The following is an 18488-nucleotide window of genomic DNA, read 5'->3' as shown; positions in this document are numbered from 1 at the left end:
TCATCAACATCACAACCAAATAACCCCCTCTCATCACCATTACAACCCAATAACCCCCTCTCATCAACATCACAACCCAATAACCCCCCCCTCATCAACATCACAACCCAATAACACTTCAACACCACCCCACCCACATCACAACCCAATAACACCTCATCACCATCACAACCCAATAACCCCTCATCACCATCACCATCACAACCCAATAACCCCTCATCACCATCACAACCCAATAACACTTCAACCCTCATCATCACCACAACCCAATAACCCTTCATCAAGATCACAACCCAACAACACCCCATCACAACCCAATAACCCCTCATCAACATCACAACCCAATAACACCTCATCACAACCCAATAACCCCTCATCAAGATCACAACCCAACAACACCTCATCACAACCCAATAACCCCTCATCAACATCACAACCCAATAACACCTCATCACCAGCACAACCCAATAACACCTCAACATCACAACACAGCACTGTGTCTCACTTTTTATTGATCTCTGTCAGGCTTTTGATACAGTTGATCATGCTATACTAAGGCAGAGATTGTTGATTGTAGGTCTTTCAGAGCATGCAGTTGCATGGTTTGCTAACTATCTGTCTGATAGAACTCAGTGCACTCAATTTGATGGGCTTATGTCTGTTAAATTGTCTGTCCTTAAATGGTGTGCCCCAAGGCTCTGTACTTGGTCCTCTCTTATTCACTATTTATATAAATGATTTAGACAAAAATGTCCAAAATGCACAACTTCATTTTTATGCTGATGATACTGTTATTTACTGTTGTGCCTCGTCTCTTACAAAAGCTTTCCAGAACTTGCATACTGCTTGTTATACTGTTCAACATACCTTGTGTCAATTGAAGCTTATCCTCAATACTGAATAAACTAAACTAATGGTGTTTTCTAAAGCAAGAAATAGACCTCTGAACCTTTCACCTATTACTACCTGTCAACGCAAGGAGATTGAGGTTGTAAGCTCATATAAATATCTTGGAATTCTAATTGATGACGGCCTCTCTTTTATTTTGCATATTCAACAACTTACAAAAAAGTTGAAGCTGAAATTGGGATTTTATTTTAGGAATAAGGCATGTTTTTCTTTTGAAGCCAGAAGGAGGCTAGTATCAGCTACATTTATGCCTTTACTAGACTATGGGGATATTTTATATATATGAATGCTTCCGCTCAGTGTTTGAGATCAATTGACACTCTTTACCATGGCACTTTGAGATTTATTTTAAACTGCAAAACCCTTACGCACCACTGCACTTTGTCTACCAGGGTTGGCTGGCCTTCTCTAGTATCTTGGCCAGGACGCTCTTGAAAAATAGATTTTAAATCTCAATGAGCCCTTCCTGGTTAAATAAAGGTTAAATAAAAATACATAAAAAAACAACCCAATAACCCATCAACATCACAACACCTCATCCCTCAACATCACAACCCAACAACACCTCATCCCTCAACATCACAACCCAACAACACCTCAACCCTCAACATCACAACCCAATAACCCCTCATCATCATCACAACCCAATAACCTCTCATCACCATCACAACCCAATAACCCCTCATCAACATCACAACCCAACAACCCTTCATCAACATCACAACCCAATAACCCCTCATCAACATCACAACCCAATAACACCTCATCACAACCCAATAACACCTCATCACAACCCAATAACACCTCATCACCAATACAACCGAATAACCCCTCATCAACATCACAACCCAATAACACCTCATCCCTCATCAACATCACGACCCAATAACACCTCATCCCTCATCAACATCACGACCCAATAACACCTCATCAACATCACAACCCAATAACACCTCATCACCATCACAACCCAATAACACCTCATCACCATCACAACCCAATAACACATCATCATCACAACCCAATAACCCCTCATTACCATCACAACCCAATAACACCTCATCACCATCACAACCCAATAACACCTCATCAACATCACAACCCAATAACACCTCATCAACATCACAACCCAATAACACCTCATCAACATCACAACCCAATAACACCTCAACACCATCACAACCCAATAACACCTCATCACCATCACAACCCAATAACCCCTCATCACCATCACAACCCAATAACACTTCAACCCTCATCATCATCACAACCAAATAACCCCTCATCAACATCACAACCCAACAACCCTTCATCAAGATCACAACCCAACAACACCCCATCACAACCCAATAACACCTCATCCCTCATCAACATCGCAACCCAATAACACCTCATCCCTCATCAACATCACAACCCAATAACACCTCATCAACATCACAACCCAATAACACCTCATCAACATCACAACCCAATAACCCCTCATCAACATCACAGCCCCTCATCAACATCACAACCCAATAACCCCCTCTCATCAACATCACAACCAAATAACCCCCTCATCAACATCACAACCAAATAACCCCCTCTCATCACCATTACAACCCAATAACCCCCTCTCATCAACATCACAACCCAATAACCCCCCCCTCATCAACATCACAACCCAATAACACTTCAACACCACCCCACCCACATCACAACCCAATAACACCTCATCACCATCACAACCCAATAACCCCTCATCACCATCACCATCACAACCCAATAACCCCTCATCACCATCACAACCCAATAACACTTCAACCCTCATCATCACCACAACCCAATAACCCTTCATCAAGATCACAACCCAACAACACCCCATCACAACCCAATAACCCCTCATCAACATCACAACCCAATAACACCTCATCACAACCCAATAACCCCTCATCAAGATCACAACCCAACAACACCTCATCACAACCCAATAACCCCTCATCAACATCACAACCCAATAACACCTCATCACCAGCACAACCCAATAACACCTCAACATCACAACACAGCACTGTGTCTCACTTTTTATTGATCTCTGTCAGGCTTTTGATACAGTTGATCATGCTATACTAAGGCAGAGATTGTTGATTGTAGGTCTTTCAGAGCATGCAGTTGCATGGTTTGCTAACTATCTGTCTGATAGAACTCAGTGCACTCAATTTGATGGGCTTATGTCTGTTAAATTGTCTGTCCTTAAATGGTGTGCCCCAAGGCTCTGTACTTGGTCCTCTCTTATTCACTATTTATATAAATGATTTAGACAAAAATGTCCAAAATGCACAACTTCATTTTTATGCTGATGATACTGTTATTTACTGTTGTGCCTCGTCTCTTACAAAAGCTTTCCAGAACTTGCATACTGCTTGTTATACTGTTCAACATACCTTGTGTCAATTGAAGCTTATCCTCAATACTGAATAAACTAAACTAATGGTGTTTTCTAAAGCAAGAAATAGACCTCTGAACCTTTCACCTATTACTACCTGTCAACGCAAGGAGATTGAGGTTGTAAGCTCATATAAATATCTTGGAATTCTAATTGATGACGGCCTCTCTTTTATTTTGCATATTCAACAACTTACAAAAAAGTTGAAGCTGAAATTGGGATTTTATTTTAGGAATAAGGCATGTTTTTCTTTTGAAGCCAGAAGGAGGCTAGTATCAGCTACATTTATGCCTTTACTAGACTATGGGGATATTTTATATATATGAATGCTTCCGCTCAGTGTTTGAGATCAATTGACACTCTTTACCATGGCACTTTGAGATTTATTTTAAACTGCAAAACCCTTACGCACCACTGCACTTTGTCTACCAGGGTTGGCTGGCCTTCTCTAGTATCTTGGCCAGGACGCTCTTGAAAAATAGATTTTAAATCTCAATGAGCCCTTCCTGGTTAAATAAAGGTTAAATAAAAATACATAAAAAAACAACCCAATAACCCATCAACATCACAACACCTCATCCCTCAACATCACAACCCAACAACACCTCATCCCTCAACATCACAACCCAACAACACCTCAACCCTCAACATCACAACCCAATAACCCCTCATCATCATCACAACCCAATAACCCCTCATCAACATCACAACCCAACAACCCTTCATCAACATCACAACCCAATAACCCCTCATCAACATCACAACCCAATAACACCTCATCACAACCCAATAACACCTCATCACAACCCAATAACACCTCATCACCAATACAACCCAATAACCCCTCATCAACATCACAACCCAATAACACCTCATCCCTCATCAACATCACGACCCAATAACACCTCATCCCTCATCAACATCACGACCCAATAACACCTCATCAACATCACAACCCAATAACACCTCATCACCATCACAACCCAATAACACCTCATCACCATCACAACCCAATAACACATCATCATCACAACCCAATAACCCCTCATTACCATCACAACCCAATAACACCTCATCACCATCACAACCCAATAACACCTCATCAACATCACAACCCAATAACACCTCATCAACATCACAACCCAATAACACCTCATCAACATCACAACCCAATAACACCTCAACACCATCACAACCCAATAACACCTCATCACCATCACAACCCAATAACCCCTCATCACCATCACAACCCAATAACAATTCAACCCTCATCATCATCACAACCAAATAACCCCTCATCAACATCACAACCCAACAACCCTTCATCAAGATCACAACCCAACAACACCCCATCACAACCCAATAACACCTCATCCCTCATCAACATCGCAACCCAATAACACCTCATCCCTCATCAACATCACAACCCAATAACACCTCATCAACATCACAACCCAATAACCCCTCATCAACATCACAGCCCCTCATCAACATCACAACCCAATAACCCCTCATCAACATCACAACCCAATAACACCTCATCAACATCACAACCAAATAACACCTCATCAACATCACAAGCCAATAACCCCTCATCCCTCATCAACATCACAAGCCAATAACCCCTCATCAACATTCACAAGCCAATAACACCTCATCAACATCACAACCCCTCATCAACATCACAACCCAATAACCCCTCATCAACATCGCAACCCAATAACCCCTCATCAACATCGCAACCCAATAACCCCTCATCAACATCACAACCCAATAACCCCTCATCACCATCACAACCCAATAACCCCTCATCACCATCACAACCCAATAACACCTCATCACCATCACAACCGAATAACACCTCGTCACCATCAAAACCCAATAACCCCTCATCACCATCACAACCCAATAACCCCTCATCAACATCACAACCCAATAACCCCTCATCAACATCACAACCCAACAACCCTTCATCAACATCACAACCCAATAACACCTCATCAACATCACAACCCAACAACACCTCATCAACATCACAACCCAATAACACCTCATCACCAATACAACCCAATAACACCTCATCACAACCCAATAACCCTTCATCAACATCACAACCCAACAACCCTTCATCACCATCACAACCCAACAACACCTCATCACCAATACAACCCAATAACACCTCATCACAACCCAATAACCCCTCATCAACATCACAACCCAACAACACCTCATCAACATCACAACCCAATAACCTCTCATCCCTCATCAACATCGCAACCCAATAACACCTCATCCCTCATCAACATCAGAACCCAATAACACCTCATCAACATCACAACCCAATAACACCTCATCAACATCACAACCCAATAACCCCTCATCAACATCACAACCCAATAACCCCTCATCAACATCACAGCCCCTCATCAACATCACAACCCAATAACCCCTCATCAACATCACAACCCAATAACACCTCATCAACATCACAAGCCAATAACACCTCATCAACATCACAAGCCAATAACCCCTCATCAACATTCACAAGCCAATAACACCTCATCAACATCACAACCCAATAACCCCTCATCAACATCACAACCCCTCATCAACATCACAACCCCTCATCAACATCACAAACCCTCATCAACACCACAACCCAATAACCCCTCATCAACATCACAACCCAATAACCCCTCATCAACATCACAACCCAATAACCCCTCATCACCATCACAACCCAATAACCCCTCATCACCATCACAACCCAATAACCCCTCATCACCATCACAACCCAATAACTCCTCATCACCATCACAACCCAATAACCCCGCATCACCATCACAACCCAATAACCCCTCATCACCATCACAACCCAATAACCCCTCATCAACATCACAGCCCAATAACCCCTCATCAACATCACAACCCAATAACCCCTCATCAACATCACAACCCAACAACATCACAACCCAACAACACCTCATCACAACCCAATAACCCCTCATCAACATCACAACCCAACAACATCACAACCCAACAACACCTCATCACCAATACAACCCAATAAACCCTCATCAACATCACAACCCAATAACACCTCATCCCTCATCAACATCACAACCCAATAACACCTCATCACCATCACAACCCAATAACACCTCATCCCTCATCAACATCACAACCCAATAACACCTCATCAACATCACAACCCAATAACCCCTCATCAACATCACAACCCAATAACCCCTCATCAACATCACAACCCAATAACCCCTCATCAACATCACAACCCAATAACCCCTCATCAACATCACAACCCCTCATCAACATCACAACCCCTCATCAACATCACAACCCCTCATCAACATCACAACCCCTCATCAACATCACAACCCCTCATCAACATCACAACCCAATAACCCCACATCAACATCACACCCCAATAACCCCTCATCAACATCACAACCCAATAACACCTCATCCATCAACATCACAACCCAATAACACCTCATCCCTCAACATCACAACCCAATAACCCCTCATCACCATCACAAGCCAATAACCCCTCATCAACATCACAAGCCAATAACCCCTCATCATCATCACAAGCCAATAACCCCTCATCAACATCACAAGCCAATAACCCCTCATCAACATCACAAGCCAATAACCCCTCATCAACATCACAAGCCAATAACCCCTCATCAACATCACAAGCCAATAACCCCTCATCACCATCACAACCCAATAACACCTCATCACCATCACAACCCAATAACCCCTCATCACAACCCAATAACCCCTCATCACAACCCAATAACACCTCATCAACATCACAACCCAATAACACCTATCATCACCATCACAACCCAATAACACCTCATCAACATCACAACCCAACAACACCTCATCACCAATACAACCCAACACCTCATCACCAATACAACCCAATAACACCTCATCAACATCACAACCCAATAACACCTCATCCCTCATCAACATCACAACCCAATAACACCTCATCAACATCACAACCCAATAACACCTCATCAACATCACAACCCAATAACACCTCACCCCTCATCAACATCACAATCCAATAACACTTCATCACCATCACAGCCCAATAGCCCCTCTCATCACCATACAACCCAATAACCCCTCTCATCACCATACAACCCAATAACCCCTCTCATCACCATCACAACCCAATAGCAATACATTAGTCAGGAACTGATAGACACACCTGAATAGTCTTTTCCAGTAAGGTAATAGTGTAAGAAATATATTAACCTAGCCTTATAGAGTATAGTATCCAAGCCTAATAGATAGTAGAAATTTAATGAATAGGTCTATTCTGCGCTTACCTCTCTTAGACATGGCCTGTCTCACCCGCCAGACTGTCTTGTGGATCTCAAAGTTGTAATTTGCAGGCAGAGCGCGGATAGCCTGCTGTAACTCTGGGTCTTGCAGGATTTCATCAGGAATTTGATTGGCCACCCGCCGTGGTCCTCGTACTAGGGTAAGAATCAAGTAATTTTACTGTGGGAGATAGTTGACAAATACATACAAGACAGGAGGCTTCAGATCAAATACGGTGTAGGGGCATAGTCTGTTATGATTATTGGTAATACTTTACATTAAGTTGCTCTTATATACGAGTTGTTACATATTGTTTTAGTAATTGCACAATCCCTATTCCTCTTGTATATGCCTCATTACAAAAACCACTCACCTCCATATGCTATGATAATCCAGTCACTATAACAACAAGTTAATACAATGTTGTTGTAGTTTATATGTTATTATAGCATAACTAAGAGCAACCTAATGTTAAGCAGGGTTCCCCAACTAGTGGCACGAGGGCCGGATTGATTTGTTTAAAGTTATTTTTGGGGTGTTTATTTGTTGGTCATAAAAGACTGTAAAAACACCAGCAAATCAGCCGCAAGTGATTTTTATTTTGGAAATCTGTTCCAGAGTAGTAGCGATATACTGTATGTTATTGTATACAAATGTAAGCAAGGTTTTAAATTATTATGTTTTAGTCAAATAATAAATATGTTTGGGCTTCTTATGATCAATTTGCAGTCTACACATAATTTGTAATTATGATCCAGCCCTTGACCATCTGCTCAAGAGAAAATCGGCCTGTGGCTGAATCTAGTTGATGATCCCTGCTGTAAAGGATGCCTCAAGCATTATTGGTTATTTATTTAGGTTTAATACAGTGACCTGGTCTGTCAAGGGTGGCCCCGCCAGACTACCTGGTAGGTAACCTCTTTGCCTAATTGCGCATGGGCGAAAGTGTCTGGTGATTAACTGGCTAAAGGTTAGTTCCTGGACCTTAAAGATATTTAAACACATCTTCTATTATGTTTAATATATTTCAGAAGTTAGCTAGCTAATCACTCTTTCAAACCATTTGAGTCAGCTTTCCTTGTTATTAGCATTAGCTAGTCGCTAGTTGTATCTGCGTCATAATTCCTTATTCATGGTGGCAATGTATAATGTTTTTGTTAAAAGCATGTCCCATACACCACGTACTCGGTTAAGTATTGTGTGATAGCATTAATATAAGAGATTCATAATTACCGGTTCGTTTTTTAGCTGGAACGACTTGCGTTTCGACAGTGGGCGCCGCCATGTTTTCAGGGGAGCCAGAAAGGTGCCAGTAATCAATTGCAGAGTACCATCGTTGCAGGCGGAACAATCGATGTGAGATAATCGAGCAGTGCATCGCTGTCCGTGTTTTTTTTTTATATTACCTTTATTTAACTAGGCAAGTCAGTTAAGATCAAATTATTTTTTTAAATGACGGCCTAGGAACAGTGGGTTAACTGCCTTGTTCAGGGGCAGAACGACAGATGTGTACCTTGTGAGCTCGGGGATTCGATTTTGCAACCTTTCGGTTACTAGTCCAACTCTATAACCACTAGGCACCTGCCGGTTCTGAATCTCTATTGACACGAATTGATAGAAAATGTTGCATTTGTTCAGAATGGAATAGAAAATATGTTATTTTTATTTAATTAACAGTAACCTTCATTCTTAGCAACATTATCAACTCAATCTTTTGTATGCATACTGGTATCTTCTCTCGCTCCATCAGAAGTTACAGATGTAGGATCTTAATTTGAGCCAATTTGCTACTGCACTGCAGGAAAATAATCCAACAGGAAATTTGAAATATTATGTGGATTATAATGGACATTTTTGTATGGGTTGATACATTTTTCGTTAGGACAAATCAACAAACTTTAGAAGCTCTTTTAAAACTAAAATACACTACAAGTTTCCATTTCCTGCCTTGCAGGAAAATTCTCAGCAACACAAAGGTGATCAAATTAAGATCCTACATCTGTATGACTAGATCCCATTAATTTTCACCTCCTGTCTGTGCCATTGCTGTTCAGTTAGAATTTGGCTATGAATGAGATAGGGAAGGGACAGAAATGACTCACAAAATATCATGCCTACAAGAATTGAGAGGATTGAGATAGCTGCCGTGAAAATGACACTGCCTTATTTAGCAACAACCTTTCCCATGTTTCCTGTTGCTTTCTTCTTTCTTACAGTGTTGTTGTCTCAAGTGTATGCATCTCTGTAGGCCTACATATACTTTAGTATGTAAAATAGGCCTACAGCAAGCTACATTTCTTGAAAGAAAATGTTTATGACAATTGAAGCCTGCTTGCTGTTGCATTTTCTTCCATGCTATTGAAGTAAGTCTTCCATTAATTGTGTTGCATAGTTGTAGTTCTAAGTAGGGTCACAACCAATTGGGCACAGGCATCAATTCAACGTCTATTCAACGTTGGTTCAACGTAATTTCATTGAACAATGTTGATTAAACCAGTGTGTGGCCAGTGGGAAGGTTCATGATCCTCACTAGATACAGTGTTATCTTCTATCTGCAACCATTGTTATGAGTCCTCTTACCATAGCAACAGTAACCATTGAGACTAATTGGCTGTGAAAGTCTCTCCTCCTGGGAAAACTACCATCACAGCCCCACTATGGCACAGGGCACCAGCAGCACAGTACACACACAGCAACACAACACATACAGTACTGTGCTGGCCTCCACCTTCAAAGATCTAGCAGCTGGCCATCTGTACCATAGAAGGATCATTCTAATTCTATGGTCTATATTCACCACCCTGAATCTCACTGTGCTCTCTGCCAGGAAATACATTTCATTCAAATGTTTAGGTAACTTCATATACATTAGGTTTAGGTCATTATACTTGTTGTTATTTCTATTGATTGCCATGCACATCCTCCCTAGCCATGTGAAACCATTACCCCGTATCTAATTGTATTAGCTCTAATCTTGGAACCTTGAAGCCTGAGATCTTTAAATGTAAATTCTCATGAAATCTTGAATAGGCCTTTCACAGTATTACACCTTAGCTATCAGTAAGAAATATCAATAACACCATTTATTTTCTTCAAATATTAGTTGAGAAATTGTCCCCATCACATCATCCTGTTTTCAGTAACAACCCTATCTGATTTAGGACTAGTGTGCTCTGGGCCAATTGGATGACAGATAAACAGCCAGCATCATTAAAGGTTAAGCAGGTCTACACTGTGCTCTTACCAAAATATAAAAACATATTAACTAAGCTACAAATGTTTCCCTGAAAGAGAGATGGCCAAGGAATTGGCACACTAGTGGTCATGGCCACTTTTCTAAACCAAATTCCACCATCTCTCAGAGCCTGCAGCAAATGAAGGATCTTACTGATTAGGCTAACAGATTTGAAGAAAACAAGCTATTAAATTGAGTTACATAAGTTATTGTGTGTTTTATTTGACACTGTTCATTTATGTGAATAACATTGCCCTCTAAACACGAAATTGGAATGTAGGTAATAATAAGATAATTGTAATGTTTTCCCTTCAAGTGGAGTGCTGAAATGTCAGACTTTGCCAGCAGACACCGTAGATAACGGAACGAGCTTACATAGAGACGGACCGAGAGGGTGCAATGATGAGCCAGAGTGGACCCACAGCTCTACTTTTTGTAGTCTACATTGAGCGCAGAATGGCGAAGTCTACATTCTCTGAGGGAGAGGCGTAAATTGAAAGGTCCTCACAGATAAGACCGGAGAACGGCAGGAATATTACTGCAGTTCCCAAACACTACGGGAAAGCGCCGGAATATATTATTGGAGGGGTTTATACGGAACGAAACTCATCAAAGTCCACGTTTTTAATCAGGATTTGAGGACCCAGCGCCTAATCCGACTTCAGAGACGAAATGTGAATCTAAATAACTTCTGTTAATGAAAGATTTGAACGAATATGATATGATCCATCCGACTTCGTTCGAGAAGGAATTTAGATTGCCCTTTTAAAATTATTAACTCTCTATTTGGAGACAGGCTGTGAGCACAGTCGTTTTGCCCAAAACATGGTGATAGATGTTTTGCGTTCATTTAAAGTGAGTGTAAAAATGATGGTTATCAAGGATTGAAACGATCTGTAAGGGGCATCTCACAAGCCGAACACCAGAGTTATTTTGCTTTTGAAAGGACATTTTCAATGCATTTCTTCGCAATGCGTAACGTTACCCTTGCGTATTTTCCAAATCCTGCTTGAAAAGATCCGTCCCATAGACCAGCCTACTCAAAGGGATGAGAGGAGACTAACGTTCGTTGACAATTTTATATATCACAACTGAATGTTTTGGCTGGACGGCACGGTGACAAGAGGAGCTACATTAGACCCATCATAAAACAAATAAACATTTTAAACTTTTATTTTGATAACTTCGAAACTAGAGAGCGCACGTTTGGTCTGGAATACAAGAATAGATGATTTTCAAAAGACTGAGGACGACATAAATCTTCCACCATGTTCAAAGGGGGTAAGTGTGCTTGAACTTTTTATCATCATCAATCCGACTGGCAGCAATGAGTTATTATTGTGCCAACAACACCCTGTGCTTGTTCCGTAAATTCACCATGAATTTTCCTCCACTGAGTAGTGCGCAAATGCTTAGTTGACTACCAGGTGTTATCATGTCTGCTGCTATCGGTGATGAAAAATATGTTATGATGATACACCAGCATGGTAGGCTAATGATTCTTGCAGGTATTGAGCGAGAACGTGACAATTTATTGCGACGATGACATGGTTTCCAGATTTGCATAACATTAAACCCTGTGTGCGCGAGCCTGGCAGGAATGAAATATTCAGACATAGGCCTATCACGAATAGTATACTTGATATTAACGGCTGATGCCGCAGTGCAGTTTATGAGTTGTGCCCGGTCTCTGTCTCTCGGATAAGCATTATGTGCGCTCTGGTTATTTCATTCATGGGCATTGATCTAGGGCTGGCTAGGTGATACGGACAAGACAGGCACTGCATACGGCTTCATGGAGGGTATTTTTTGGTGGTCAATAAGCAGAAAAAATATGTTCCTCTTACATTGACTTTGTATAGTGATTGAGGACTACATAGAATTCAAACATTGAGTTATGCTGACAATGGCACGACCTGACCACACATGCACACAAATTGAACTCTGTCTATCCCCCTGTCATTCAACACACACACACACACACACACACACACACACACACACACACACACACACACACACACACACACACACACACCACACACACGATTTCCATATTCTCATTGAATTTGTTGCAATGAGTAGCAATGGACAAAGCAATGTTAATGCCATAGTAATACCATTGTAATTGGTCTGTTAGTTTTGATGTAATCTTTCTGATGTTTTGCTCTCTTGATCATTTGACTCCTTTGATTGTTTCAATATGAAGATTATGCAATTGAAGAAAGATAATTTCTAAAATCTTTCTTCATTATACTTCTGACAAAATGGTGCCCCTCATTTCACCCAGCATCAATAAAAGGCCACTGTTTGGCTTTCAACTATGTGTCACTGCCTATGTATTGTTCTCAACTCCTTTAATGCATGCAGCACTACTGTAGCTCTCCCTGACAGTCATCATCAGATTGATTATTGATCCAGGGTTGGAGATGTGACATCTCAATGATGAACTCACATAGCCAGTAACTAAATGTCTGTTCTTCAAGTACCCTGACCATTATCATGAACTGAACAGACTCTTAGAAATAGATTAGCTAGGAACTCACTGTTGAGTCTGGAGATGGAGTACCCCATCCACACTAAACAGGAGGTTACAGATGTAGGATCTTCATTTGAGTCAGTTTTCTACAGGAAAATATTCCTGCAGCAACAGGAAATGTGAATTATTATGTGGATTATTATTCATGGACATTTTTCGTAAGTGAAAATCAAGTCAAATTTCAAAGGGAAAATTACAAACTTCAGAAGCCTTTTTGAACCTCAAATATAACACAAGTTTTACATTTTATCCTGCAACATGGTGATCAAATTAAGATCCTACATATGTAGTTTAACTCTGAGTTAGTTAGAACAGTGTTTTAGTGTATAATGTATGACTGAACACCAGGCCACTCTGCATACTGTCTGTCAGCTGCCTTTTTCATGGTCATGTAAATGCTTCTCATGGTCATTGAGTGGCTATTACTGTGGTACACTTTACAGCCGTATTTGCTGTGCAGGATACTAACCCACAATGAGAACAGTTCACATAACATGTATGGCATTAATACTTTACAAGAATGACCAAGTTAGTTTGGATAGCTGGAGAAATATAATTGTTTGGCCAAGAAACATACAATTATTTTATTGCAAATGTACATTTGCAATAAAATGTAATGACAATTTAAATAATTACTCTTGAATATGCTTTCTTGCTTTTGAAGTCATGGTAACTACTGTAGTTCTTCATTTGAGATATTGGGTTTGGGGGATGATGTGTCATGAAAGTTCATGGAAAATATATAGATTTCACAGTATGCCAAAATCCCTCCAGTCAGAATAGACTGTCGATGAGGCATCAGCAAGCTTTTACGGAAACAATTCAGAGGTTCTTTGGTGGGTTTGAGATATGTGCCTGGAACAACACATTGTGGGGAGCCTGGCTGATGCATCCGGCCTGACATTTGGTGTGTGACACATTTCCCATTCAAAGTGAGTAACTGAGAGTGTGGAGTGACACGGTGACAGCAGAAACACTCCTCAGGTTGACGAGAAGTCGTGACTAGCTGTGTAATTATTACCATGTGATTAGCATCAGAATCCCTGGCTTCTGTTCCAATAGTTGAGTTAACGAGACAAGATTAGGAAGGATGGCCTTATGAGACTGACTACCAAGTAATGGACTAGACCTGAACAGGGCATCATGGTTATTGGCATTACACACCTTTTTTCAACCAATGGATGATTTGTATGTAGCTGCACCAGATTAGTAAGCCTACCAACCTGATCTGAGTTCTGTTGATGTTGTATGGAATCCAAAGTAAGTCTGGTCAATAAGCCGACATGATGTGGAAATGTTCTCTGTCTAGGCGTGCAGTACATTGTCTATGTATGCAAAGTGATGCAGGTGTGCCATGCCAGTCCTATCTGTGTGTGAACAGCATGTGTGTCTGAGTCTGCTGTCACTGTTTTTGGTTTCTGTCCCTATCACTAATCCCTGTGTGTGTGGCCCTCTTGCTCAGTGCTAGTGGTCTGTTACCTTTCCCTGCTTCCCTGGGTTGCAGTGTCGCAGCTGGTGGGTTCTGATTACTATGCAGGTTATACCATCTCTCGCTGTCTGTCTCTGTCTCTATCGCTCTGTCTCTCTTTTTCTGTCTGTCTGTCTGTCTGTCTGTCTGTCTGTCTGTCTGTCTGTCTGTCTGTCTGTCTGTCTGTCTGTCTGTCTGTCTGTCTGTCTGTCTGTCTGTCTGTCTGTCTGTCTGTCTGTCTGTCTGTCTGTCTGTCTCTGGATTTATCTCTCTGTCTCTCTTTTTCTGTCTCTCCCTTTCTCCCCCCCCCCCTCTCTCTCCTCTCTCTCCATACCCAGTCATCCATGGAACAGAGACTAGGGAGATGTGTCAGAGTAGTGCTGCGATAGATAGAGGGAGGTGTGATGTCGACTGTATATACCCTGCTATGATGTGCTATAATTGCTGGTGCATGTCACTCAGGCTTATAGGGGGGCTGGATACAGGCTTTCCTTGGCCATTTTGAGACTTTCCTGTCTCTACACATTCACAATCTCACCCACTCACCTACATCCACACACGCACACACTCACGCTCACACAGGCACACACACACACACACACACACACACACACACACACACACACACACACACACACACACACACACACACACACACACACACACACACACACACACACACGCACACGCACACACACACACCCGTGTCCATTGACATTCTGTATTCACTATACCCACAGGTTTCCCCAGTCATGTTAGTTTGTACTTTTCATTTGTGTTCATCCTCGGCATAAAGAAGACATTCAGATTCAGATTGACAAGGTTGTTGCAAAATATCTCATTGGGAAATGTGTCTGCATCAACATAAAGCACAGCTCAGACTCAGATACTGTAACGAATGTACTTTGAGAGTACAAAACATTGCAGATCTAGCCTAACTGTACTCTGTTTTTGAATGTATGCTAATTATTGGAAAATTGTGATCATTCTCCCTCTCAAATACAGCATCTAAGACAAACAAAAGCCCAACGCTTCCTTCATCATTCAGCTCCATCACCACAGCATATACAGAGATAATTGTTTGAGCAATCAAACTTTGTAACATAGAATAATCACTCTCTGTAAATCATCTCTAATTACGTGCCAGAGTAGTAGCACATTGCCTATTGAGTTGGCCCTGTTGTTTTCCAGTACAGGCAGTGCATGGTGGAGGGGACAACAGAGAGGATTTACCAATAATGAGCCCAGTGGAACACAATGTAAAGGACTAAGAAAAACACCTGTGGCCCCAGTCAGTCAGCTCTCAGTCTCTAGCCCTGCCCTGCCTACTCCCAGGGTTCAGTGTGTGGGTGCTAGGGAACTCAGCTCAGCCTTACAGCTTCCACTCAGTCAGCTCTCAGCAGCACTAGGGAGACAAGCTGATCAAATAACCAACTATCAACCTCTCAGGCATCAAGAGGCCCTCCATGACTATCTGTCTGTCAGAGATGGTTTTTCACCCAGAGATGTGTCACCCAGAGATAATATCATCTCCTGGATGTCCCCAGTCACCATTCTAGATACCTTCAGCAGAGGTCTAGACTCACAGTCAGGGGGAATTTATGTCTGTCATTGTCACTGAAGGACAAACAGCAGTCTGGCCAGAGCTGAAATCACATAGACAGTACCCTGAGGCAAAGCCTCCTCAAAACACTGATTTGATATCACCATGGATTTACACAGCACAGTATCTGACTCTAAATACCCCTCTGTCACTTTATGTGTGGAGAACATTCAGACAGCCAGACTAAATGAGGGAACTTGTTCTGTGACTTATATTTAAAGAGGCCATTTGAATAGAACATAATATTCTCCTAACATGTTGTCATGATTGCATTACAATTTATTGTGAAGCAAAGTATTCCTGTGATTGTGGGCTAGGTATCAGTAGGGCTGGGTAAAGAGGAGTACAGAGGAGAATATAGAGTAGAGCCAAAACGTAAAGACTGATGCCTTAAATCTTTCTAAGCTGCCTGAAAAACAGGAAGTGAATCCAGGGTGAGAACGTTGTTGCCAATCATAATCTGACGCTTGTTTAAAAATGTCTATTTTAAGACTCTCTTCCTGTCTCTGTTGATGAGGTTGATTTTAAAAGGTTGATAAAATCCCAAAATCGAAATAACACACACAGACACACACATTCGCCAATGCACACTCATACACACACATCGATTCTCTAATCTCCCCTTTTTAGCATACAAATCAGGGTAGGGCAATCAATACATTTCGAGCAGACGGATTTGTCTATTTGTAGCCTATCTGAACCTGTCCATATGAGACTGCATCTCAGGTAGTTGACAGAGTATTACCTCTCATTGGAGAGCTGAGGCTCAATCAGTAGACTGCTATCCTACACACCTCTGACTCTGGCAGTGCATGCCAAACACCTCATTTAGCAAAAGGAGATTCATCCAATCATAGGGCCGATACATGATGTTGTTACCATGGAAGCCTTTGGCACTATTCAACAACATGACACTTAACAGAGGATGACAAATAATTACAGAGAGAGTGTGAGTTTGTTTATGTGTGTGTGTGTGTGTGTGTGTGTGTGTGTGTGTGTGTGTGTGTGTGTGTGTGTGTGTGTGTGTGTGTGTGTGTGTGTGTGTGTGTGTGTGTGTGTGTGTGTGTGTGTGTGTGTGTGTGTGTGTGTGTGTGTGTGTGTGTGTGTGTGTGTTTGTGACGATAGCAGCTCTGACTGGTATGCATTTCACTTATTTAATGAACTGTTGATACTCCGGAAGCCATTTTCGCGCTTCCTTGTCAACCATTTCACACCAGATTAGGGCAGAGGGCTCTGCATGGCTTCCAAAAGTGGATGTTCTATTCCTACAGTATAAAGTCAGACAGTCTCCTGGTAATGCAGTCTGAAGAGTTTTCTGGAATTATTTAATCCACAGTATTATTTTAACTGTGAGCAGAAGCGGAAAACAAATCTACAAAATTCTCCCCTATCTCAGTTTGCCCTTTAGATTCACCTGAGTCTTCAGTAAACATAATTTCCCTGCCTTTGTAATGGAAATGTGATGCAGGGCCAGGCATTAGCGGATGATAATGAGGTGAAAGAGACAAGCAACTTAAGCCCTGTTGGTTTTTGGAATATTCATAATTCATTTCTCATTAAGTGGCTAATTGGAGTTTAAAGGTCAATGTAAATGGCCATGCCATAGATGTTCTGAGACAGGGGAGAGGAGGGGAGGTAGATAGACGGGAGAGAAGGGAGGGACAGAGGAAAAGGAGGAGACTGCCCTGTAGGCAGTTGACAGTAATCCCAGGTGTTCTCCTGTTACTCTTGACAGCTCTTCCCGTACTGAGCCCTATTCCCCAGGCGACATCACCTTTGTGTGCTGAGGACAGAGATTCAGGGACAGCAGCTCCCCTCCGGCCCGGGGCATCTGTCTGCCCTTTTGGCATTGAGAGTTAGCACTTCCACAACAAGATGAAAAGACTCAACACTAGGGAAAGATGCAGAGGTGGGGGGTTTGGATTCACCTTGTGGGGTTGGAAG

General features: G+C 41.7%; 2 protein-coding genes across 3 annotated transcripts in view; one reads left to right on the top strand and one right to left on the bottom strand.

The window, feature by feature from the left end:
* LOC139548068 (2-(3-amino-3-carboxypropyl)histidine synthase subunit 1-like) overlaps positions 1–9062 on the bottom strand; it is a 105500-nt gene extending 96438 nt beyond the window's left edge. For both annotated transcript variants that reach the window (XM_071357382.1, XM_071357383.1), the window contains exons 1-2: positions 8933–9062; positions 7705–7854 (exon numbers count right to left, since the gene is read on the bottom strand). In XM_071357382.1, coding sequence (XP_071213483.1) covers positions 7705–7854; positions 8933–8984 — 202 coding nt within the window. In that variant the 5' untranslated portion in view covers positions 8985–9062. The remainder of the gene's footprint in view (positions 1–7704; positions 7855–8932) is intronic.
* Positions 9063–11307: 2245 nt separating this feature from the next.
* The window catches only part of LOC139548067 (reticulon-4 receptor-like 1), a 254373-nt gene continuing 247192 nt past the window's right edge, over positions 11308–18488 (top strand). The window contains exon 1 of the mRNA XM_071357381.1: positions 11308–12215. Within this exon, the coding sequence (XP_071213482.1) occupies positions 12203–12215 (13 nt within the window). The 5' untranslated portion in view covers positions 11308–12202. The remainder of the gene's footprint in view (positions 12216–18488) is intronic.

This window comes from Salvelinus alpinus, chromosome 21 (genome assembly GCF_045679555.1).
Source record: "Salvelinus alpinus chromosome 21, SLU_Salpinus.1, whole genome shotgun sequence".
Classification (NCBI taxonomy): domain Eukaryota; kingdom Metazoa; phylum Chordata; class Actinopteri; order Salmoniformes; family Salmonidae; genus Salvelinus; species Salvelinus alpinus.
This window is presented reverse-complemented; position numbering and strand designations above follow the sequence as displayed.